Source organism: Engystomops pustulosus, chromosome 8 (assembly GCF_040894005.1).
Source record: "Engystomops pustulosus chromosome 8, aEngPut4.maternal, whole genome shotgun sequence".
In the NCBI taxonomy this organism is placed as follows: Eukaryota; Metazoa; Chordata; class Amphibia; order Anura; family Leptodactylidae; genus Engystomops; species Engystomops pustulosus.
In genome coordinates, this window is record NC_092418.1 from 127,183,694 (window position 1) to 127,210,243 (window position 26,550).

The 26,550-nt window shown below is 43.3% G+C and overlaps 2 protein-coding genes across 5 annotated transcripts in view; both read right to left on the bottom strand.

Moving 5' to 3' along the window:
* The window catches only part of LOC140076014 (protein mono-ADP-ribosyltransferase PARP15-like), a 36,198-nt gene extending 12,725 nt beyond the window's left edge, over nt 1-23,473 (bottom strand). For both annotated transcript variants that reach the window (XM_072122544.1, XM_072122543.1), the window contains exons 1-8: nt 23,305-23,473; nt 17,542-17,716; nt 16,777-16,839; nt 16,042-16,215; nt 15,439-15,602; nt 13,622-13,742; nt 5,273-5,335; nt 4,796-4,972 (exon numbers count right to left, since the gene is read on the bottom strand). In XM_072122544.1, coding sequence (XP_071978645.1) covers nt 4,796-4,972; nt 5,273-5,335; nt 13,622-13,742; nt 15,439-15,602; nt 16,042-16,215; nt 16,777-16,839; nt 17,542-17,662 — 883 coding nt within the window. In that variant the 5' untranslated portion in view covers nt 17,663-17,716; nt 23,305-23,473. The remainder of the gene's footprint in view (nt 1-4,795; nt 4,973-5,272; nt 5,336-13,621; nt 13,743-15,438; nt 15,603-16,041; nt 16,216-16,776; nt 16,840-17,541; nt 17,717-23,304) is intronic.
* Nucleotides 23,474-24,547: 1,074 nt separating this feature from the next.
* The window catches only part of LOC140076016 (protein mono-ADP-ribosyltransferase PARP15-like), a 73,689-nt gene continuing 71,686 nt past the window's right edge, over nt 24,548-26,550 (bottom strand). For all 3 annotated transcript variants that reach the window (XM_072122547.1, XM_072122548.1, XM_072122546.1), the window contains exon 13: nt 24,548-26,335. In XM_072122547.1, coding sequence (XP_071978648.1) covers nt 26,043-26,335 — 293 coding nt within the window. In that variant the 3' untranslated portion in view covers nt 24,548-26,042. The remainder of the gene's footprint in view (nt 26,336-26,550) is intronic.

A 26,550-nucleotide genomic window follows, 5' to 3' on the forward strand; every position in this document is an offset into this window, starting at 1 on the left:
TATAGATAACACTGACCCATCATTACATCACTACTGACAATAGATGATGTCACAGCTTATCTGCTCCCCCTCTCTGTACAATGACCTCTATATAGATAACACTGACCCATCATTACATCACTACTGACAATAGATGATGTCACAGCTTATCTCCTCCCCCTCCCTGTACAATGACCTCTATATAGATAACACTGACTCATCATTAAATCACTACTGACAAAAGATGATGTCACAGCTTATCCCCTCCTCCCTGTACAATGTCCTCTATATAGATAACACTGACCCATCATTACATCACTACTGACAATAGATGATGTCACAGCTTATCTCCTAACCCTCCCTGTACAATGACCTCTATATAGATAACACTGACCCATCATTACATCACTACTGACCATAGATGATGTCACAGCTTATCTCCTCCTCCCTGTACAATGACCTCTATATAGATAACACTGACCCATCATTACATCACTACTGACCATAGATGATGTCACAGCTTATGTCCTCCCCCTCCTGTATAATGACATCTATATAGATAACACTGACCCATCACTACTGACAATAGATGATGTCACAGTTTACCTCCTCCTCCCTGTACAATGTCCTCTATATAGATAACACTGACCCATCATTACATCACTACTGACAATAGATGTCACAGCTTATCTCCTCCCCCTCCTGTACAATGACCTCTATATAGATAACTGACCCATCATTACATCACTACTGACCATAGATGATGTCACAGCTTATGTCCTCCCCCTCCTGTATAATGACATCTATATAGATAACACTGACCCATCACTACTGACAATAGATGATGTCACAGTTTATCTCCTCCTCCTCCCTGTATAATGTCCTCTATATAGATAACACTGACCCATCATTACATCACTACTGACAATAGATGTCACAGCTTATCTCCTCCCCCTCCTGTATAATGACCTCTATATAGATAACACTGACCCATCATTACATCACTACTGACAATAGATGATGTCACAGCTTATCTCCTCCCCCTCCCTGTACAATAACTTCTATATAGATAACACTGACCCATCATTACATCAGTACTGACAATAGATGATGTCACAGCTTATCTCCACCCCCTCCCTGTACAATGACCTCTATATAGATAACACTGACCCATCATTACATCACTACTGACAATAGATGATGTCACAGCTTATCCCCTCCCCTCTCCCTGTACAATGACCTCTATATAGATAACACTGACCCATCATTACATCACTACTGACAATAGATAATGTCACAGCTTATCTCCTCCTCCCTGTACAATGACATCTATATAGATAACACTGACCCATCATTACATCACTACTGACAATAGATGATGTCACAGCTTATCTCCTCCCCCTCCTGTACAATAACCTATATATAGATAACACTGACCCATCATTACATCACTACTGGCAATAGATGATGTCACAGCTTATCCCCTCCCCCTCCTGTACAATGACCTCTATATAGATAACACTGACCCATCATTACATCACTACTGACAATAGATGATGTCACAGCTTATCTCCTCCCCCTCCCTGTACAATGACCTCTATATAGATAACACTGACCCATCATTACATCACTACTGACAATAGATGATGTCACAGCTTATCCCCTCCCCCCTCCCTGTACAATGACCTCTATATAGATAACACTGACCCATCATTACATCACTACTGACAATAGATGATGTCACAGCTTATCTCCTTCTCCCTGTACAATGACCTCTATATAGATAACACTGACCCATCATTACATCACTCCTGACTATAGATGATGTCACATCTTATCTCCTCCTCCTCCCTGTACAATGACCTCTATATAGATAACACTGAGCCATCATTACATCACTACTGACAATAGATGATGTCACAGCTTATCTCCTCCCCCTCCCTGTACAATGTCCTCTATATAGATAACACTGACCCATCATTACATCACTACTGACAATAGATGATGTCACAGCTTATCTCCTCCCCCTCCCTGTACAATGACCTCTATATAGATAACACTGACTCATCATTAAATCACTACTGACAAAAGATGATGTCACAGCTTATCCCCTCCTCCCTGTACAATGTCCTCTATATAGATAACACTGACCCATCATTACATCACTACTGACAATAGATGATGTCACAGCTTATCTCCTAACCCTCCCTGTACAATGACCTCTATATAGATAACACTGACCCATCATTACATCACTACTGACCATAGATGATGTCACAGCTTATCTCCTCCTCCCTGTACAATGACCTCTATATAGATAACACTGACCCATCATTACATCACTACTGACCATAGATGATGTCACAGCTTATGTCCTCCCCCTCCCTGTACAATGTCCTCTATATAGATAACACTGACCCATCATTACATCACTACTGACAATAGATGTCACAGCTTGTCTCCTCCCCCTCCTGTACAATGACCTCTATATAGATAACTGACCCATCATTACATCACTACTGACCATAGATGATGTCACAGCTTATGTCCTCCCCCTCCTGTATAATGACATCTATATAGATAACACTGACCCATCACTACTGACAATAGATGATGTCACAGATTATCTCCTCCTCCTCCCTGTATAATGTCCTCTATATAGATAACACTGACCCATCATTACATCACTACTGACAATAGATGTCACAGCTTATCTCCTCCCCCTCCTGTATAATGACCTCTATATAGATAACACTGACCCATCATTACATCACTACTGACAATAGATGATGTCACAGCTTATCTCCTCCCCCTCCCTGTACAATAACTTCTATATAGATAACACTGACCCATCATTACATCAGTGCTGACAATAGATGATGTCACAGCTTATCTCCACCCCCTCCCTGTACAATGACCTCTATATAGATAACACTGACCCATCATTACATCACTACTGACAATAGATGATGTCACAGCTTATCTCCTAACCCTCCCTGTACAATGACCTCTATATAGATAACACTGACCCATCATTACATCACTACTGACCATAGATGATGTCACAGCTTATCTCCTCCTCCCTGTACAATGACCTCTATATAGATAACACTGACCCATCATTACATCACTACTGACCATAGATGATGTCACAGCTTATGTCCTCCCCCTCCTGTATAATGACATCTATATAGATAACACTGACCCATCACTACTGACAATAGATGATGTCACAGTTTACCTCCTCCTCCTCCCTGTACAATGTCCTCTATATAGATAACACTGACCCATCATTACATCACTACTGACAATAGATGTCACAGCTTATCTCCTCCCCCTCCTGTACAATGACCTCTATATAGATAACTGACCCATCATTACATCACTACTGACCATAGATGATGTCACAGCTTATGTCCTCCCCCTCCTGTATAATGACATCTATATAGATAACACTGACCCATCACTACTGACAATAGATGATGTCACAGTTTATCTCCTCCTCCTCCCTGTATAATGTCCTCTATATAGATAACACTGACCCATCATTACATCACTACTGACAATAGATGTCACAGCTTATCTCCTCCCCCTCCTGTATAATGACCTCTATATAGATAACACTGACCCATCATTACATCACTACTGACAATAGATGATGTCACAGCTTATCTCCTCCCCCTCCCTGTACAATAACTTCTATATAGATAACACTGACCCATCATTACATCAGTACTGACAATAGATGATGTCACAGCTTATCTCCACCCCCTCCCTGTACAATGACCTCTATATAGATAACACTGACCCATCATTACATCACTACTGACAATAGATGATGTCACAGCTTATCCCCTCCCCTCTCCCTGTACAATGACCTCTATATAGATAACACTGACCCATCATTACATCACTACTGACAATAGATGATGTCACAGCTTATCTCCTCCTTCCTGTACAATGACATCTATATAGATAACACTGACCCATCATTACATCACTACTGACAATAGATGATGTCACAGCTTATCTCCTCCCCCTCCTGTACAATAACCTATATATAGATAACACTGACCCATCATTACATCACTACTGACAATAGATGATGTCACAGCTTATCCCCTCCCCCTCCTGTACAATGACCTCTATATAGATAACACTGACCCATCATTACATCACTACTGACAATAGATGATGTCACAGCTTATCTCCTCCCCCTCCCTGTACAATGACCTCTATATAGATAACACTGACCCATCATTACATCACTACTGACAATAGATGATGTCACAGCTTATCCCCTCCCCCCTCCCTGTACAATGACCTCTATATAGATAACACTGACCCATCATTACATCACTACTGACAATAGATGATGTCACAGCTTATCTCCTCCCCCTCCCTGTACAATGACCTCTATATAGATAACACTGACCCATCATTACATCACTACTGACAATAGATGATGTCACAGCTTATCTCCTCCCCCTCCCTGTACAATGACCTCTATATAGATAACACTGACCCATCATTACATCACTACTGACAATCGATGATGTCACAGCTTATCCCCTTCTCTGTACAATGACCTCTATATCTATTTTTTACCACGTCATGACCTAGTGGCTTCTTTGCTCCCTATAGAGAGGGGAGGGGTGAGGAGTGCTCACTCCCCTTCCCTCCTCTTCCCGGCTGCGGCCTAGCCTGGCATCTGGTCCGGGCTTGCAAACAGCTATGTGCAAAGAAAATCTGTTTGCTCCAACTATTCAGAGTTTAAGTTTTCAAGTTTGTGCATTTTTACCAATTTGTTATTTACCTGTCCCAATAGCCGGCAGTGCCACACTCGTGAACTTGTTCTTATGACATTCTTGTAGGATTCTGTCGATGGCGGGCTCATAATCAGGTACCCTCGTAGGTCCGATAATGTGCATGATGTGGCTACTTTCAAGATTTCCTCCACTAGTAACTGCAACTCCATTTGTACTTAGAAAACCTAAGATGGACACACAGATTACCAGTATCTAGAATATGAGAACATGAATGCGCTTCCTGCTAATGTGAAGGGGTTTGATCACCAACACAACTAGTTGCCTTTGCTAAGTATAAGATCCAGGTTATAGATCGATGGGGTCTTACACCTCTGTGTCCACCACTCTATACAGGCTGGGATCAAAGACTCCTCTATTCTACCACTCAAACAACAATCTATTTTCAACATAGCTCTTATCTGGTGGATAATAAATACATTGTATTGGCGGAAAAAGTCTGTTTCAAAAAAACTTAAAGAAGGTACCGATTTCTTTGCATTCCTCCTTAACAGTGTCCCCCGCAGCGCTCAGTATTGCCCCTGAAACTCCTGTAAAGACAGATATCAATAAATGAACACGGTATATAATATCTAATATTCACTATACTATATAGTATATAGTCACTACTACTATACTACTACAGTTGTGGCAGACAACGATCATCCTCTTCAAGTGACCGATCCTCAGATTCCGTTTTTTAGCTCACAGACGTTCAGTCGCACATTGTACATACTCAGAACTCCACCAACAACGCAACACAAGCGACCCACAAGGAGGGGACGTAAAAAAACAACCACCACACGCTCAGAGACTCGCTCACAGCTGAGTGCGACCAGGCCGTTAATATTCCCTCAGTGACACCCTGCACAATTTTTGACCAATTACCATCCCATCACCCCGGTCTTTTATACCCTCCCCAAAATTCATAAAAGGTTGGATAAACCTCCAGGTAGAACAATTGTGGATTCAACCGAATCTATGTTAGCATTTCTATCTTTCTAGAGAAAATATTGACCCCCTATGGTGAAGAGAACATCTTCTTTTCTCTTAGATATAACCCAATTTCTTGACAATTCGATCAGAAGGCTATTAGAGCACAATCAGATTACAGGACATGAGAAAGAACTCATCTTAGAGTTTTTACATACAATTCTTCATAACAATTTTTTCTTGTTTGGTGATCAATTTTACCTACAAATTCAAGGCACGGCTATGGAGTCCAATGTGCCCCCCCTACGCAAACACGTATATGGCTTGTTTTGAAGAGGACTACATATATCAGAATGCTATATTTCACCAAAGTTCAATATATTGGCATCACTATTTTGATGATGTGTTCTGTGTATGTGGGGGCACATTGAACACTTTTCCATCAATATTTAAACTCAATTACACCAGAACTTCAGTTTACTTAGCATTTTCATAATCATAAAATGAATTTTTTTTCGATACTTCAGTAATACAAGATTCACAGGGAAATATTTCTATTGATCTGTAAGTCAAACCGACTGATCGTGATACATTATTACATTTAAGCAGTTCTCATCCCCCTCAAACTAAAAGATCCCTTCTCAGTACAACAGGATCAATAGAATTGTGAGCGATTCAGAGAAAAGAACTGAAAAAATGTCTGAAATGACAACCAAATTTCAAAAAAGAAGATATCCACTTAATACATTACAAGAATCTAGGGGGAGACTAGCGTCACAGGTGACCCCCACTTCCAAAGAAAAGACTGAACGCATACCTTTTGTTCATCACTATCACCAAACTCCTTTGATAACCAGATCTATTACAAAAACATTGGCCTATGCTCAAACAAGCCTATCCACATATACAAGAATTTCAAACACCGCCTATGATCTGTTATAAACGTACGAAAAATCTGAGAGAAAACGCTGACGTGGGCAGTTTTCGAAACCTCATGGTGGCGGCCGCCCCTCGGTATTCGGTCCCCAGCCGCCACTACTTTTCCCGATGTGCCATCCCAGCCCTGCACAAGCACGTGTCAGAGAACATCATCCGTGCCCTGACCAACGCCGTTTCTGACAAGGTCCACCTGACCACGGACACGTGGACGAGTGCTGCCGGGCAGGGCCACTATGTATCGCTGACGGCACATTGGGTTAACTTGGTGGAGGCTGGGACCGAGTCTGACCCTGGGGCTGGTCATATACTGCCGACGCCGAGGATTGCGGGGCCTACCTCGGTCCAGGTCTCAAAGGCCTACTATGCCTCCTCCTCCTCCGAATTACCATCCGTGGGCATGCCGCCATCAGTCGGTAGCTCTAGGCACAGCAGCAGTGCCGTCGCTAAGCGGCAGCAGGCGGTGCTCAAACTGCTGAGCCTAGGCGATAAAAGGCACACCGCCCAAGAGCTATTACAGGGCATCACGGCGCAGACTGATCTGTGGCTGGCACCGCTGAACCTGAAGCCTGAAGACATGGTTGTGTGTGACAACGGCTGTAACCTGGTGGCGGCTCTGCAACTCGGCAGACTGACACATGTGCCATGCCTGGCCCATGTGTTAAATCTCATAGTTCGGGGTTTCCTCAAGACATACCCCAATCTGTCTGATTTGCTCACGAAGGTGCGCCGCATCTGTGCGCATTTCAGGAAGTCCAGCACAGATGCTGCCACTCTCAGGGCAGCGCAGCGCCGCCTCCAACTGCCCGCTTACCGACTGTTGTGCGACGTGCCCATGAGGTGGAATTCAACATTAACCATGTTATCCAGAGTTTACCAGCAGCGCAGAGCGATTGTAGACTGCCAGATGTCAACTTCCACCAGAACTGGTAGTCAGGTCAGTCAGCTTCCTCAAGTCTACAATGAGGAGTGGACCTGGATGTCTGATATCTGTCAGGTGCTGAGTAACTTTGAGGAGTCAACACAGATGGTCAGTGGCGATGCCGCCATCATCAGCCTCACCATCCCGCTGCTTGGCCTGTTGAAAAACTCTCTGGTCAGCATGAAGTCGGAAGCTTTGCGCTCGTCACAAGAGACGGGGGAAGAAGATTCCCTTGTTGATAGCCAAAGCAGCCTTAGGTCTGTTTCTCATCGCATATCGGAGGAGGTGGAGGAGGATGAGGAGGAAGAGGAGGAGAATGTTGGCGAGACAGAAGAGGGGACCATTGTTCAGTCCTTCACTGTTCAGCGTGTATGGGCAGAAGAAGAGGAGTTGGAGGAGTTGGAGGAGGAGGAAATGGACAGTCAGGCCAGTGAGGGGAGTGAATTCTTACGCGTTGGTACTCTGGCGCATATGGCAGATTTCATGCTAAGCTGCCTATCCCATGACCCTCGCGTTCAAAGAATTTATTCCAGCACCAATTACTGGGTATTCACTCTCCTGGCCCCACGGTACAAGCAAAATCTTTCCACTCTCATCCCTGGAGAGGAAGGGAGTGTGAGAATGCATGAATACCAGCAGGCCCTGGTGCACAAGCTGAAACAGTATTTCCCTTCTGACAGTGCTAGCGGCAGAGGGCGTACTTCTGCGGGACAAGTAGCGAGGGAGAGTAGGCGAGCAGGCAGCTTGTCCAGCACTGGCAGGGGTACGCTTTACAAGGCCTTTGCCAGTTTTATGTCACCCCAGCAAGACACTGTCACCTGTCCCCAGTCTCGGCAGAAAGATGGTGAGGGAGTACGTAGCTGACCATACCATCGTCCTAAATGATCACACAGCTCCCTACAACTACTGGGTTTCAAAGCTGGACATGTGGCACGAACTGGCGCTGTACTCCTTGGAGGTTCTTGCCTGCCCTGCCGCTAGCGTGTTGTCCGAGCGGGTTTTCAGTGCAGCTGGTGGCATCATCACTGATAAGCGTACACGCCTGTCGACTGACAGTGCTGACAGCGCTGACAGGCTGACGCTTATCAAGATGAATAAAGCCTGGATTTCTCCGGATTTTCATTCTCCACCAGGTGAAAGAAGCTCAACCTGAATAATGTATGCACTCCTCCTCCTCATTTTCCTCCTTCTCCTCCTCTTTGTACACTAAAGCAGAGGAAACTGGCTATTTTTTGCCAGGGCCAACTGGCTCTAGCTATAGTACTCTATGTATTTAATTTTTCTGGAGGGCCACCTACCCGGTCCTCTGTTTTAAGCAATTTTTGGGAGTGCCACATACAGGCACTCAATCTATTTAATTTTTCTGGAGGACCACCTACCTGCTCCTCTGGTTTGAAAACTTTTTTGGACTGCCACATACAGGCACTCAATTTATTTAATTTTTCTGGAGGACCACCTACCTGCTCCTCTAATTTGAAAACTTTTTTGGACTGCCACATACAGGCACTATCCAAATTAAATTGTCTCCATAGCAGCTTCCACATGTCGTCTTTTTAGCTGCCTCCACACGTTGTCTCCATTGCTACCTCCACACGTCATCGCCATAGCTGCCTCCAAAAGTCATCCATATAGCTGCCTCCATACATGGTCTCCTTATCAAACGAACTGTGTCAGGCAGAATTTTGGGTTGTTTTCATGGCTTCCACATCAAACTTGTTCACTTTGTCGCCACCCTGCTGTGTAATCCACAAAATATACTGGCAAACTTTTATCATTTACCGATATTATTTCAGCGCTTCTTGCGCATCTGTTTACATTCCCCTCACCCGTCATATCCCAAACTTATAAGAACGCTACTACACTTGATCTTATACAAAAGGTTCTTAGAAGTGCTGTTTGGGGAGTAGCCGAGAGACAGGGGCTTGGATTGGCGAAAGCTCGCCTGGAAGCGGAGCGCCTGCTCCATCCCAAGATCCAACTAACATAGTTTTAACTGCAGCACCTTTAATCTACGACTAGTTCACTGCCTCCATACATCGTCCCCTTATCAAACGAGCTGTGTCAGGCAGAATTTTCAGGTGTTTCACCAGATACATAGTGGAACTCGGCCCTTCTGTCGCCGCCATGCTGGAGACCTGAAGTTGCAATCACAGCAATATGCAATATGGATGCCCCATACTGTCGCTCTTAATCATGGAACCATTTCCGTAAAAACAATTAAAAATAGAACCACTATGCTATTTTATTATTCCTAGGTGAAATATTCAAACGACCCGGCCTGCTTTGAAAATTATAATTTTTTCAAAGTAAACGCTTCTGGCCCCCAGGCCCATTTTGGGTGGGGAGGAGCCGAGAGACAGGGGCTTGGACAGGCGAAATCTCGCCTGGCAGTGGACCGCCAGCTCCATCCCAAGATTAGGCAGCCTCAGAGGCATCCATGCATGCTGCCCCTGCTGTTTCCTGTCCATTTTGCCTCCACGATCCTCCACAGCGTCCACCAATGTCTCATTTCAACTCTCTATACCCCAGACGCTGGAGCACAAGAGGATATACAGCACATCATCCCCTTATCAAACGAGCTGTGTCAGGCAGAATTTTCAGGTGTTTCACCAGATACATAGTGGAACACGGCCCATCTGTCGCCACCATGCTGGAGACCTGAGGTTGCAATCATAGCAATATGCAATATGGATGCCCCATACTGTCGCTCTTAATCATGGAACCATTTCCGTAAAAACAATTAAAAATAGAACCACTATGCTATTCCATTATTCCTAGGTGAAATATTCAAACGACCCGGCCTGCTTTGAAAATTATAATTTTTTCAAAGTAAACGCTTCTGGCCCCCAGGCCCATTTTGGGTGGGGAGGAGCCGAGAGACAGGGGCTTGGACAGGCGAAAGCCCGCCTGGCAGTGGACCGCCAGCTCCATCCCAAGATTAGGCAGCCTCAGAGGCATCCATGCATGCTGCCCCTGCTGTTTCCTGTCCATTTTGCCTCCACGATCCTCCACAGCGTCCACCAATGTCTCATTTCAACTCTCTATACCCCAGACGCTGGAGCACGAGAGGATATGCAGCACATCATCCCCTTATCAAACGAGCTGTGTCAGGCAGAATTTTCAGGTGTTTCACCAGATACATAGTGGAACTCGGCCCATCTGTCGCCGCCATGCTGGAGACCTGAAGTTGCAATCATAGCAGCGCAATATGGATGCCCCATACTGTCGCTCTTAATCATGGAAGTCGTCTCCATGGCTGCCTCCACATGTCGTCCCCTTATCAAAAGAGCTGTGTCAGGCAGAATTTTCAGGTGTTTCACCAGATACATAGTGGAACACGGCCCATCTGTCGCCACCATGCTGGAGACCTGAGGTTGCAATCATAGCAATATGCAATATGGATGCCCCATACTGTCGCTCTTAATCATGGAACCATTTCCGTAAAAACAATTAAAAATAGAACCACTATGCTATTCCATTATTCCTAGGTGAAATATTCAAACGACCCGGCCTGCTTTGAAAATTATAATTTTTTCAAAGTAAACGCTTCTGGCCCCCAGGCCCATTTTGGGTGGGGAGGAGCCGAGAGACAGGGGCTTGGACAGGCGAAAGCCCGCCTGGCAGTGGACCGCCAGCTCCATCCCAAGATTAGGCAGCCTCAGAGGCATCCATGCATGCTGCCCCTGCTGTTTCCTGTCCATTTTGCCTCCACGATCCTCCACAGCGTCCACCAATGTCTCATTTCAACTCTCTATACCCCAGACGCTGGAGCACGAGAGGATATGCAGCACATCATCCCCTTATCAAACGAGCTGTGTCAGGCAGAATTTTCAGGTGTTTCACCAGATACATAGTGGAACTCGGCCCATCTGTCGCCGCCATGCTGGAGACCTGAAGTTGCAATCATAGCAGCGCAATATGGATGCCCCATACTGTCGCTCTTAGTCATGGAAGTCGTCTCCATGGCTGCCTCCACATGTCGTCCCCTTATCAAAAGAGCTGTGTCAGCCTCATTTTTCGGGTGTTTCACCAGATACGTTATGGAACTTGGTCACTATGTCGCCACCATGCTGTGTTATCGACTAAATATACCGTCAACCTAATATAGAGCTGATACTTGTAGATAACAATATCACAATCTTCTTTTCATATATAGCGATTATACTTACTTTTCAGTTTAGGGCTCCAAGCGTTCTCATTCCTTAGCAACCGTCCATAATTCATGACATGCGCATTATACTACACCATTGCCACGCGTTATTTCCGTGTCCCAAGAGTTCTCGCTCACTCGCAACCAGCCACACGTCCAGACATGCACAGGAGACATCTCACTATGCCGCACATCTCCCGTAGCGTTCTCCACTCCATGACAACCGGAGCGATATTACGATCATGCACAGTCGATTCCAGCGAACAGTCAGGTCTCTTGCCTCACCTGAGCATAACATGATTTCTAATTGCAGTAAGCTACCTACCTATTTTTACTATATGGACCTGGACACTATTTGTATTTGTCATATATTGTAGTCTGCCACCTTCTATTCTGTTTAATACCCCCTTCTACTCTGGACTATGAGCATGGGTGCCCATTTCCTTCTTTGTACCTTAGCTAATATTAGAGAATAGGGAACAATACTTTTGTGAGAATATTTCTCTTTGCAAAAATTGTTAGATTTGTTTTCTCTATATGTGTGATATTATAATAATGTCTATTTTCCTAAGATCACTGGGGATTTATTAACTTTAAGCAGTTTTCATGTAACTCTGTATTTTTGCGATATACATACTTACCTGTTATGGTGTTTCTTTAATTCACCATATGTCTTACTAATGCTTTAAAATGATTTTATTTACAAATTAGATCTAACTTGACAAAGGTCGAGATGACTGAAACGTTGTGTAACTTTTTGATCTAGTATAGTTGAATTTCATATATTTTCATACAAATTCATGTAATGGTGAGGGCTTTATGTTGTGAAGTTATCAATAAAGAAAATACAAGGAAATCCTGTTTCTGTGTGTCCCAAAAAAATGTTTCTGGTTGATACAATTGGACTGAGAATCCTATTTTTTGAGCACCACGCAACTTTTTGAAGAGTGCGGTACCTTTACTATAACAAATATGTAGTCACTACTGTCCAAAACATACTGGTAGGTTCTTTAGATTGTGAGCCCCATTGGGGGCAGGGACTGATCTGGCAGCTTTGTGCAGCGCTGCGCAATCTTTAGGCGCCATATAAATAAAGAATTATTATTATTACTGTGACTTTTTTCACAATCCGCTGGATGACATCCATATGTAGTTTGCTTCTTTTTCAGAACCAGGTGTTTTGCTCTAATATTGAAAAAATGTGGGTTTTTTTGCGCATGTGAAAATTAAAACAGATCAATGGATACAATACGGACGTGAAAGAAGCTTACAAAACTGTAAGAAGGTGCCCAAATAGGTTTTGTGGACAAAGGATATCACAATCCATAACTGACATTCTCTGCCAAACATCAACAACTATGTAAAGTTAAGGTGCTGATAAAGGGTAAACCTACACTCTCTGCCGCCTGAGGAGAGATATAGAATGGCGCACCCAGGTTATATTTTTGGTGCGTGGGTTCTCCATGCAGTAACACACACCCATGCTGACAGCAGGTGTGAAGAGACACTAAGTGACAGGTCCAGCTTTGTAGGGGATAACGGCACCCCTAATGCTGTCCCCCATCTTGCTGCAGGTGGTGCTGCCTGAGGCAACAGCTTCAACTCGCCTCATGGCTGGTGCATCCCTGGTGCTGATTGGTTTGTGCAGTGTAGAAAGAAGAAAACAAGTGCACCAACAGGAATGGCTACACAATGCTATTCTCATTTATGGGGTTAATTTGCTGATACCCGTAGACTCCTGTTAATCTGTGGTCATTTTTAGGTTAGGTCAAGCCTGAATTCACCAAAAGTGTTGTGTGCAAAAATTTGGGAATTTTGAGAATGTTCTGGGTATTTGACAACCACAATCCTGCAGACTTGCATGACCATGTGCTTTTTGTCCTTTTTTGTACTTACCACATGACTGATTCAATAAAGAATTTGTGAGGTTCACAATACAGTCCACCACCTGATGAGTGATGTCCCCTTTAATTAATTCTATTGATTTCCCAAAAGCCGAGACACGAGGGTTATTGATCTAAATTCAAAACATATTAATATAAGTCACATGAAAATCAATGTAATGAGTAGATAAAGATGTTATAAGGTAGCATTAGCCAGTACCAAATATGTGGGCAGAAGAGTTTTATTGTGTTTGAAGTTTAAAGGGGTTGTCCACTTTCAGCAAATAACTGATATGGTTTGTGTAAAGAAAAGTTTTACAATTTTCCAATATACTTTCTGTATCAATTCCTCACATTTTTCTAGATCTCTGCTTGCTGTCCTGCTATAGAAAGCTTCTCTGTTTACTTCCACTTGATGGAAATCTGTCCATGGTCATGTGATGTCCCGCAGGCGCATCGTTAGTATCACAGAGAGTAATCAGAGCTGTGTATTATAACGAGCCCTGCACCTGTGTGACCATGGACACTGGATATACACATAGAAACTTCCTATTGAAGAATAGATTTTAAATGCAAAGGCATTTTCGGACTTGGAAATGTGTTTTTGCCTATTTTTATTTGTAAAATCGGGAAAGGGTATAATTAGGGATTTATTTTTCTATATTGAAAACATATTTTTCTAAATTTATACAGGTTTTATTGCGTTTTAATACATATTCAAAAATTAAACGAATGTGTACAAAAAAGAAAAAAAATTTTTTGCCATCTTCTGACGCTAATAACTTTTTCATACTTTGGTGTATGTAGCTGGGGAAGTGTCATTTGTTGCAAAATGAGCTGATGTTTTCATTGCTACCATTTTAAGGACTGGGCGTCATTTTGACCATTTTTTATTACACTTTTTAAGTCATGTAAAAAGGTGTAAATGTCGCGTTTCGGACATTTGTGCGCCATTTCCCGTCTCAGAGGTCACTGCCGGTTTTATAGTTTGATAGATCGGCCATTTTAAGTGCCGGCGGCAAACAACAGGTGTTGGCAATGGGTCTTTGCTGCGATATGCAGCTCATCTCTGTATGTAGAGGGCTCAGCCCGTGAGCCCTCTTCATACACCCTTCACAGCTCTGTGGCGGATATATCCGCCACGCAGCGCGAAGGGGTTAAATATACTTAATTAGGAAATTCTCCTTGTGTATAGTGTATAAAGAAACAGGCTGCAATGTGCCCCTTAGTTACAATGTTACAACGGCAAATCTGTCTACAGAATTGAAGACAGGTGTATCTCTGTTTGTTACACAGCTGTGAGTGTTAACCATGTCTTTTCTCTCCCTGGCTGTAGTATGCTATGAGCAGTATTTTCAAACACCAATCTGAAAGTGAAGGGGTTGGTCCTAGCTTCTCAGAGCTTTGTAGCCAGACATAGGGAGATAAGATGTGAGCTCATGCAGCCTCCATGGACACACACTGTATGGGCTGGAATATGCTTCTCTATGGGAGGGAGAAGCTGGATTATTTTTACAAACTAAGCAGAATTGTTAATGAATTATATTAGAAACATGTTCACCCCCCTTCCACACACACAAAATTACAATTTATCTCACATGATGGTTACACTTAAAGGCAGAGATGGCTGGCCTGGGAGCCTTCAGGAGGTCCTGGCACAGGAGTCCAGCTAAATGTAATAGCTTTTAAATCAAATCGTTTCAGATGTCACGGTCTCATCTGACCACCGCATATGAGAGGTTGATTGTGTGTAATCAGAACTGTACCTTTGTAACTTCTTGTAGATTGCAAATCAAAACTGACGAAGACTTCAAGCTTCTGACCACCTACCTTGAAATTCTGAAAAAAACTATGATATTTGTCATAAATATTCTGTTCAAAGACGACAATGCTGATCTCAGAAATGACAGTCATTACAGAAGGATCGGTCAGGTAGTCTTCTATCCCCTTCATCATCAATCTTATAGATACTTCGGCTTTTAATCCAGATGTTCCTACAGAACAGAAACATATTTGGTGAACGGGAATCCATTAAAACTGGGAACTAGAAAAATATATTCTGTAGTGTTTTGTCTTTTACTGTCCAAGCAGCCAAACCATTGGTTCGCTCATCTCTAGTCCTAACCTTTCTGGAAGAGCAGCCAATCTGGGACATTGATGCCCCTTGCAGCTAACCTTGGCTATGATTGGCCAGCAGCGTCAATTTTTCGTATTAAGTCAGGAGGTCGAACCCAAACACTGAACACAAACCCCGACCATAGGGTCCGCGAATCTCTAGTTAGCACTATGTCAGGATTTCTGTTATGTCATGGAGTCTTTGTTTGTTTGCACCTTTCTCACAAACATCGTGGTCCACCAAGTTCTGCTGCAGACTTGAGAAAATTACACTTTTACCTATATGATAACATTTTATCTTGAAGCAATCTCATTTACCTGTTCCCATTGCTGGGAGGCTGATGCTCGCCAGGTTGTTGCTATCACTGGCTTTGAGGGCTTTCACCACTGAGGCCACAATGTTGTGTTGTTGTACATCAATTACATGAATTATTTTGCAGCATTTCAGATTTCCACCTGTGGTCACCACAAAGCCATTGTTGGGGAGTCCAGCTAAAAAAACACAATTATAATATGTTTTAAAATATAGATGGTTTGGACTGCAATCCGGGCTCCAAGGGTTCTAGGAAACAAGCCGTTATTATCTCAGAGAGCAATAGGAGTTGTCTGATACTAACGGCTTGTGCACATACGGGTCCATCACATCACCACAGACAGATTTCTTTTCTCTGGAATAAACATCAAATATTTATTAAAGCGGACAACCCCTTTAAGTAAAAGCAGCATTGTCTAGGGCACATTATAAGCTTCGGTGAGCTGCTTTATAGATATGTATGAAAACAACCTTCTCAGTGAACTAGGTGGGAGCCTTACCTATTCGCACACCTGTTTTCTTCTTTCTACGTCTTATTTCTATGAAGGGTTTCAACTATTGTGTGAATGAGTGATGTAGCGCTGGTGGATGTAGAAAGAAGAAAATGCTTATACCAGCAGGTGAGGCAGGGAACCAAGGTGCAAAGGGAAGGTCAGTGGCACAATTAAATCTTAAACAGTGTCCCCCAGAAACCATTGTTTCTTTATACAACACAGTAGATAATCTGACATGTGACATACCCAAACCTTTACATTCATCCCTAACAGCAGGACCCGCGCCTTCAAGGATGGCTTTAGAAACACCTAAAAAGGGAGAAAAAAATAAAAATGATGGCGTTAAGATAGTGCTGCCATGTTTTATCCTCTGCTAATGTTTTATGCTTCTGAGATACAGCAGAGAGCACTTGTACTTGAGATTCCTGTGTAAGGCTACATTCACACTAACGTATGGGGGACGTATATACGGCCGCCGTATATACAGCCGATATACGTCCCCCATACACTTCTATGGGCGCACGGCACCCTACGGGAGCGGTACGGTGCAGCACACGTGCGGCACCGTACCGTTCCGTACCCGGGAAAAAGATAGGACCTGTCCTATCTTTTCCCGTAATACGGCGCCGTGCGCCATAGGTTGCTATGGAGAGGGGCGGGGGTGAGCTGCGCTCACCTCCTCCTCCTCTCTCCGTACACTGCCGTTGCCCGCTACGGTACGGTACGGGCGGGCAACGGCAGTGTGAATATAGCCTAAGATGTCGTATGAACTACGAAGGGGCCTGCACACAAGGCGTTCCAGAAATAGTGATCGTCTAAACCATAGATTCAGGGAGGATTCACTGTTTGCTGGAGAACATTGGCACTAAATCAGGATCTGCAGTTTTTCTTAAATTCAAGGGTTCACTTACTTTTCTTCTCAGTACACTGTTCATACTTTCGGCTCACAGAGACATCTTCATACCTGTTCCACATTATATTTGCGGAAACTATAAAAGCAGTAGATCTTACCGTCATGGCAGTCCAGTGATGCGTAATTTAAGTTCACAATGGCGTCAGTGCTCTGAGCAGTGATGTTTCCCTTTTTCAGCTTCACAGAAGTTTCACACACAGTCATCACTATGTCATCCATGATGGCAGCTTTTCTTATTTTGACACAATTATTATTTCTTCCTCACAAAGATTCCTAAACCAGTGTAAAAGACAAGTTTAAGTTTCATCCCCTATCCACAGATGTGGGCACATATACATTGTCATTTGGTGGCGGGGTCTATGTGAGTCTAAATTTTAAATTTGGTCTGCATGCTCAGGATGTAGAAAGAGTGAAGTAAAGTGGCAATAATAGGCCATTTATGGATGTACCCTGTGTGTGTAGCTGTGTACCCCTATCCTGCATACACAGTATGGGAACACAGGGTCAGATTAATGGATGGACACTTGGGGGGCGTGCCCTGGGGCCCCCACCCAGTGTGCGCGAATCGCCCACTATATGCCCACATCCGGCTCTGCTCCAGTGCACTTTTGTCTGTAGTGGAGCAGGGAACAGTTCGTTCCCTGCTCTGCTTTAGCCTGCAGTAGCGCGCAGGACATCAGCGTCCTGATGCATGCAGTGCAATAACATCACACACTGCGCCGTCTGCGCCAGTACGCAGACACTACAGGAGGATGTCGCCTCTCATCAGTGAACGCTGAAGAATGAGTACAATGTTATACGTTCTATCCCAGATATGGGCACAGCACAGCCCTTCTACTCCTACAATATCTTGCACAAATGTGCACTGCTCAGTACTACTACTCCTATCCTGTAAATATGGGTACAGCACTAGGAGTCATATCTTCCAGTAGTGGATTATAATATAGACGGTTTTGGTGGTAGCCTAGAACCCAAGCCTTCTAGGTGACCCATGGCCACCCATGCCACGCACCAAATTTTATACTGAGAAGCCTGCAGAAGGGAGGCATCTGCCATTCTTCATGAATCTTGGTTCTAGTGTCAGTTCCAGGGGCTATAATGTTCTTAATAGTCTTAATTCTGTAAGTATACTTAATTTAGTACTTAATTTAGTAAGTATACTATGGCCTCATCATTTCTATATAATTCTAAGAACCTTGTCCCTTACTTGTCAGACTTTATTAGAGCTCATAAAGTTTTATTACATATTATATAAACTCACCAGAGAGTGAAAGCAGGATGTGGCCACTTACAGAATGGCTGGGGAGAACCCAGATTGTGCTTAGAACCTTTTCATGAACCCATACAATGAAGAATCATAGGGTTTATAGCTCTGCTTACAGTATCACAGCCCAAGGTCAGCGCTATTATTGATAACATTTTGTCAACTGTAGGACCTTCTGATTGCTTTTTAGTCAGATTGTAATGGGAGGCAAAAAGTCAAAATAGCTTCAATTCAGACAATTCACCCAAACTACCGACCAAATTTTTTACTGAGAAGGGCTTTCACCAATGAAAACCTTGTACATCTGTTCCTGCTCTCAATACACATGTACACAAGAGCCATTTCAGGATATTTGAAGGTCCTGAAAATACAGAATGAAATCAGGCAGAAAGGATGCATCCTTTATTCCCCAAGAAGTTTGGTTATCGTACCAGTTCCAGTGTGATATTCTTACAGCCCAGGGCCCATGGCACTCCTAATCTGCCCCCCGGTCGTAGACCAGGTCTGAGCTGGCAGAGTGTTTTGCCACAGTCTATAGTAAATGTGGTGGACCGTGATTTCCTGCCCCTGACCATCCTCTGCCCACCCGTTTCCTCGTCTGATGTCCACCCCAACGCGCCAAAGTAGCGTGCAGGTTGGAAAAGCCAAGACTGATGGGAAGGGGAGCCACACATTTACAAAGGGAGATGATAAGGTGCCAGAAGAGATGTCTCTTTATAGTGAGATGAGCCTAATAATCCAGCTCACTATAAGAGCCAGACCACTCATCACTACTTTCTGTCTCTCCTCACAGACCTTCCACAATGACAGAGAAAGGAAGAGCGGAGGGGGAGGGAGCAGGATGAGTCATAATCTCCTGCTGCAGCTCCACCTAATTACCAGATATTCGACATGTAAAGAAAGAATCATGTAGGGTCTACACGCAGCACAAAAGTAACTGGACTGCTTAATCACTTGTTGAATCTTCAGGAATTTTCTACAAGACAGTAAAGGTAAGTGGGCAATTTATGTAAAGGAGTGGCCAACCCCTTGCAGCACCGTAACTGATCTCAAGCAAAGTATAGGAGGTTTCAGTTCCCATAGGCCCTTCTTCTATTTTAAGTATACCATGGCCTCATCATTTCTATATAATTCTAAGAACCTTGTCCCTTACTTGTCAGACTTTATTAGAGCTCATAAAGTTTTATTACATATTATATAAACTTAACAGAAAGTGAAAGCAGGATGTGGCCACTTACAGAATGGCTGGGGATAACCCAAGTAATACTTTGCACCTTATCCTGGACTCAGATAATGAAGAATCAGAGTTTATAGTTCTGCTTACAGTATCACAGCCCAAGGTCAGCGCTCGATAGGGACTGGTTTGGATCATTTGTATATTAACCCTTTCAAGACCATATTGGCTTGCTTACCCATACCCCTCATGAAATCATTGGAAGGAGACAATTGGAGCCATCAGCTCCCATCTATCTATAACCGATGTTCTATTTAAACAATTATCCTTTACGGTGAGCACCGCAGCTGGGTAATTGTTTCAACGCTGCAGGTGGAATTGCTTGCCAGTTCAGTACTGAAAGGTGTCATGACATTTAAGAGCATTAGGACTGAATGCCCACTAACCAAAGTGCCCATTAACCAAGTGTAATAACCAAACCTCTCATTAACCGAAATATCAAAAGGCCTGACCCATCTTTACTGAGCAGCACATGGACTGCAGAGAAGTCGTCACAGGTTCAACAAACTGGGGAAAGACTGAACCCAAAGTGTGTAAAGAAGTCAGTGAAAGGTGGTGGAAAAATTGCCATGGTTTGGGGAATGTTTTCTGTAGCAGGAGGTGGACCTCTAATACAGGTACATGTTTAGTTATCTTTCTCTGTACTACAGTCATTTGCAACATCCCCCACCGGGGCCTAGCCTTTTCTTGGGGCCTGGAGGCAGTGGCTGGCGATTGCGGCCTAGAGCACGCTGATGTCACGGTGCTTGGTAATGGAGATGGAGCTGTGTCCAAACTGTGGAAGCTGCAGCTCTGGATTAGAGTCTCATGACTGTTCCTGGGAAAGGTATTCTCCAAACTGTCTCTCTGTTCACTCTCAGACTCCTGTAGTCTAAACTGGACCTGACACTGAGGTCAGACTGCTAACAGGCAAAGACCTGAGACTAAGTAGTGATGGGTCGTTCCTGAACGAGCTGGCACAAAGAACTGGCTCCTTTGCATGAACGACGAGAGTCGGTTTCCTGCAGTGAACCGATGGTTCGCTAAACCCCGCTCCTGGCTAAAAACACCCCCTTAACCCATTAATATTGTGTTAAAAGTGGAGTGGTGTGGGGTGCCTGACTGGCCTGCGGCTCCCTATTATATATTTAATAGGGAGCCGTTCAAGAGTCAGAAGAGCCGGCTCTTCTTATTGAGCGGAGCCTAATGATCCAGCTCACTAAGAAGAGCCGGAATTCCTATCACTAAGACTAAGACCATGTGGTCCCACTGCACAGGGGTTTTAAACTCCCCCTTGGTCAGGTGGTAGCACATCTCCAATCACACTCCAGTTTAAAATACAGCCAACTGATTGGATAACACTTTACACTATTTAACTGCTGCCTTGCCTGGAGAGGGTGCTATTCGCAACTACCAGCATTCCTATGTATTGGCAGGGGTGCTGCACATTGCTGTTCTCCAATTATGATCAACATTTCTTTGCAAAATTTGATGTTGATATACTTTATTTATTTGGTAATACACTGTTCTAGTGACATGTTGATCCCTTACACAAAATCCATCAAAGGTTTATCAATGGAGACACTGGGGCACATTAACTTTCACGGCCACTGGAGTTCACCGAAAGTGCATTATCCGTGTATAATGCGCTGTGCTGCGATTCACTAAGATTGTGCGCCCCATTTCGCCCCATGTGTCGCTTCCCCGCTCAGGTCCAACAGAGTTCACCATCTTTTTCATGGTGCATCTAATTGCTTGGGCTTCAACACAATTTGAAAGTTAAATGTCATGCTCAGTCTGAAAAAGTCGGCTCGTCCGACGGCGCACCCCCTAAATTGTGTCGCATGGAATCCGGCGCAGTTGTGGCTAAAAAGGATTGCGTGGAGACACTTCTTAAATACCTGTGCAAGCCTTGTAATCCCAGAAAAAGGTGAACAGTCCAACAAAAGTGAGTAGCACGACCCTTAGTAAATGAGCCCCATTATGTTTTTTTTTTTTGTGATCGTACATTGGGGCACATGTATCATAGTTTTTTCTCTCTGAGGTGAATTTTATGATCCTGTGATACATGTTCAGTTTTTCCTATCCTGGCAGGTGCAAAATTTGGCTTCTTTTTGAGACAATGGGGCAGATTTATTTACCCGGTCCATTTACCGCGTTCTCTGCGCTGGATTTGGGTCTTCCGGCGATTCGACTGCGCTGAAGTCCGCCGAGGTCCGCCGGAGTTCACGATCCATTGCCGGGTGAAGGTAAGCGCGTGTCCAGCAACATTTTTTTTTTTATGCGGCGGTTTCTCCAAATCTGTCGGGTTTTCGTTCAGCCACACCCCCCAATTTCCGTCGCGTGCACACTGGCGCCGATGCGCCACAATCCGATTGCGTGCGCCAAAAAACCGGGACAATTCAAGGAAAATCGGCGCTAAAAGGAAATATTCAGGTAACACGTCGGGAAAACGCGAATCGGGTAAATGACCCCCATTATGTTGCAAATGTCTCAAATCCACATGGACATAAGTCACGTGAGGGGGTTATATACAGGAGTGGACACTACTGATAATTTGGGATTTAACATGTTGCATTTTTAATGCATTTTGAAACCTATTACAACAGCTGAGGAGGTGATTTTCCTAATTACATTACTGTTAACATTTGAATGTACAAAACGCATAGTAACCGTAATGTTAAAACATTTGCACCTGTCCTGGACCAGGAGCAGAATTGCACCAGAAATGGCACAAAATGACGCAAAAATGGCAAAATGATGCATGGAACATCTGGAAATCATTGATATATAAGGCAAACTGCACAAAGGTGCAGACAAGGCGTACTTGAAAAAGAACAAAGTTTAAAGTAGCAAAAATGGCATAAAAATGGCAAAAGTCGCTAAAATTTGACAATTTGCCTAGCTGAAACTACGATGCATGTGCCCCATTGTTTTCTAATTTTGATCTCCAGTTTACACCTCATTCATACAGTAGGGATGTATGAAGAGGGCTCATGGGTAGATCCCTCTCCATACAGGAGAGGTGTCTGCTGTATTTTTTTTTTCAACTTTTCAGTACACTGCATTGAATATTGGCGCCAATAAAAACTACAATTTGTTCCTGCAGAAAGCAATCCTTCCAAAATCTAAAAGTTTTATGATGACAACAGAAACACAAAAGTGATGAAGGGTTGAGTCCTGTAAGGGTTAAGTACCACCAGAGTAATAGAAATATGGCTTCTTTCCTACAAAAATAGCAGGGCACCTGCCTCCCAGCAACAACCTGACTGTACCAAAAATCAGATTAGAGAGCAGCAAAACCTTTCCCTGTCTAATTATCTTACAATGGAAAAATAGCTCTAAGAAGGTTAGAAAGTTTCTAAGGAGAAATCAAATACTCACAGGAAATTTTCACAGGTCAAAATCAGCAGGTGCCTCCTTTAATGTGTTATTCCCATCAGTCGCTTTGTGCCCCATGTTTGTTTGATGAAGGGTATTTGGCATGGGGGTATTTTATGAGGACAGCAGTCCCCTACCCATCCTATGTTTTCCTCAGGCTTGAATGAGAAAAAGATTGGCTATACGTGACATTTTATCACTTTCCGGGGAATTTCCAACCTTCCTTTTGCATTTCATACAATTTAGTTAATATTTAGCTTTCATACTGGCGCTTTCCACATAGAGATGATCGGTCAGTACATAGACAATCTGACTGGTTTCTAGGACAACTGTGAAACTTTTTGTTACTTTTGACTAGTTTTTGAATATGTGGATTTTTTTAATTCTTATTGATGACTTTAACATTTTGCCGGTTTCCTGTGATCCTACAAACCTTTGGATTCGAATTCAAACTAGGATTTTAGATTTAAGAACTGTCAAATGTCGAAGAAACGGATACTGCACCCTCTTGATTGCGAATCTGTGTAATAAAAGTGAAGGGGCAGATTTACTAATCTTTCCTCAAATACAAAAAGCATAAATTTTACATGAAGCAGCAGGAAGATGTGCAGATTTACCTCTGTGTTGTGTAACATATCTGACTTGGTAAGTTGGTGTACCCCATTACTTTGCGCAAGTCCCTTAGAGATCATTGAGAACTATCCATCTGTGACTCCATTTATTGGGGAGAAACATTCCGATACAATGGAGCCGCTAAGCAGATGGAAGGATGACCGGTTTAACAGGGAAACAGAGCTGTTTATTCCCACATTGTTGTGTCTTGTCCATAGCAGCAGGACAGTGAAATGTGCATTGAAGCTGGGGGGGGGGGGGGTGTACTCACACTGCTGTGCTCTTAGCTCTGTAAATTTGAATGACCCACAGGCCTTTGGTGGAACATTACATTTGTGCAGCAGGGGAGCAATGGAGCAGTTCAATGCAGGGATCAAAGAACACAGCTGTGTGAGGACACTCTACTGCTGCTCCTAATCATGGAATATAAATGCATTTTGCACAGTCCTGCTGCTACTAACAGCATACACAAATGTTTGATTACACATCTCTCTAGGGTCACTAATAGACTCAGATTTACACATTTATGAGAGGTACTGCAGGCGGTGCTGCATGGTCCAAACTACTAATAGACTCAGATTTACAGATTTATAATAGTAAAATAATCTTGTATTGGCCATAGCATATAGGTAACATCACCATAATACTGTATATAGTACTTTTGAATATTAGACAATGCAAATTCATTGGTTACAAAAGCTTTTATTGCTACAGTAAAGACTTTCTGAAACATTATTAATTCATTTAAAGACATTTAGCTACTTGAGATATGAAAGCAGAGCTGGTTAATATGACTTAAAGGGCGATATATGGGCAGCTCCCTCTATTCACCTACATTACATATTAAGTTATGATGTCCATGTTATCCAGTGCTGTATCTGTACATTCAGCAGTCATTCTGATTTATTATACCCTAAAGTATATGAGTGTTTTTTTAACTAAAATATGTAGATCTAAAATCTATAAAAGTGTGAACATCCTGTCTGCTCCATTTCATTTTCAGCGATTAGCTGATTTCCATGGGTTCAGCCTCGAAATGTGGGGAGATTCCCAGGAGTCCTATAATTCTAATGCACTGACCACTACAGGGGAGAAATAGCATTACATTACAAGGACCGTGTAATGCAGGCCTCCTGTCACATCTTGTCCTGCCACACTTCCTGTCTTAGTGGCCCTTCTAAATTAGCTGACTGCTCTACAGTAGTCAAAGACAGAAATTTATGTAATGGCCTGAGAGAGAACAGGACAGAGAGGCTTCACCCAGAAGTTACCTACCAACCTTGGTAAGATGGTAGGTTGCACGCTTGACCTAGAAAAAGGAGGTAATGTGCATGGATCCAGGGGGTTGTCAGACTGGTAAAGACTGATCTCTTTGGGTTTCTTTGGAGAAATGAGGCTAAAGTATATCTAATTCTGGGATGATTTTTTTGCACCAAAGAAGAACCATTCATCATAGAGTTCAAGGGAAACTTCAGTCAAATGTCTTCAGAGGCTCCAAATCAAAGTGTTGGTAGTGTCTGAAAGTTAATTTCTATCTTTGAAAATTGTTTAAAGGGGTTGTCCAATAAGGGATATTGGTGGGGTCAATCAATCACTGGCTGCCAGATCGGCACAGTGTATCTTACCAGAAGCAGTTGCCTCCAAATACTGTGTAACATCTCAGCTCCTTTTCACGCTATGTTATAAGCTGTCATGGCCTCTACAAAGTGTATGGAACTGTAAGTTTCTGGCTCAGTAATTTTTCATATCCGCCATCAATTGGGTAGGGGACAACCACCAATACGATATTGGGGACTTATAATAACCATAAAAGGCAATTAATATCTCTTATTGGACAGATCCTTTAAAAAAGACTGTCACCAAGTACAAAACCTCCATTACATTTGGTGGTTGTCCCCTTGTTCAGAATATGACCCCAAGAAGTGGATAATTGAATGAGCTCCTATTAGCCAAAAGGGCACTAACTATGGACATAACTTGAGGAGGTAAAGAGGGTGCCCAGGAGCCCATACGGTATAACCCATAAGGCATCTTGTCCAACAATACTGGTACTGCCCATCTGTTCAGGGACAATGACCTCCGTCGTTGGTGATCGGTCCTCTTCAACTTCCAGACTCAACACGTGATTATTATTGTTTCTTAAAAGTGATCAGATATTCAGGGTAGGCGACATCATCATGAAAAACAACAAATATTTTGGGATTTCCAATGTCATCCACAACTGAATCATAGCGGCCTTTGTTGGGGTCACCATCGATGTGTGGAGCTTCTTTGTAGGTGCTTTTTCCAGAACAACATTGCCCGGTTATCACTGCGGCCTGGTAGATGTATTTTTTCCCATTGGCATCAAGGCGGGAATATCTGTCATCACAAGAATACTGAGACTCCACAGCGAAGTAGGTGCCACTTCCGTACGCTGTTCCTGTTGGAGTTAATTCAATTATATTAGTGATAACAAGACTGCTGGTATATCATATTATGGCTATACAAACACATCAACCAAACATGGATGGAGCTGCCTAATTTGGCAGAAATGTCTCAAATTTAAAATACTTGAGGCAACTGTAGTGGTGGTTGCTCCGTCGGTACAGTAGGGGGAGAGTCGGATGCAGATAGCTACATCGGTAGTGTAGTGGT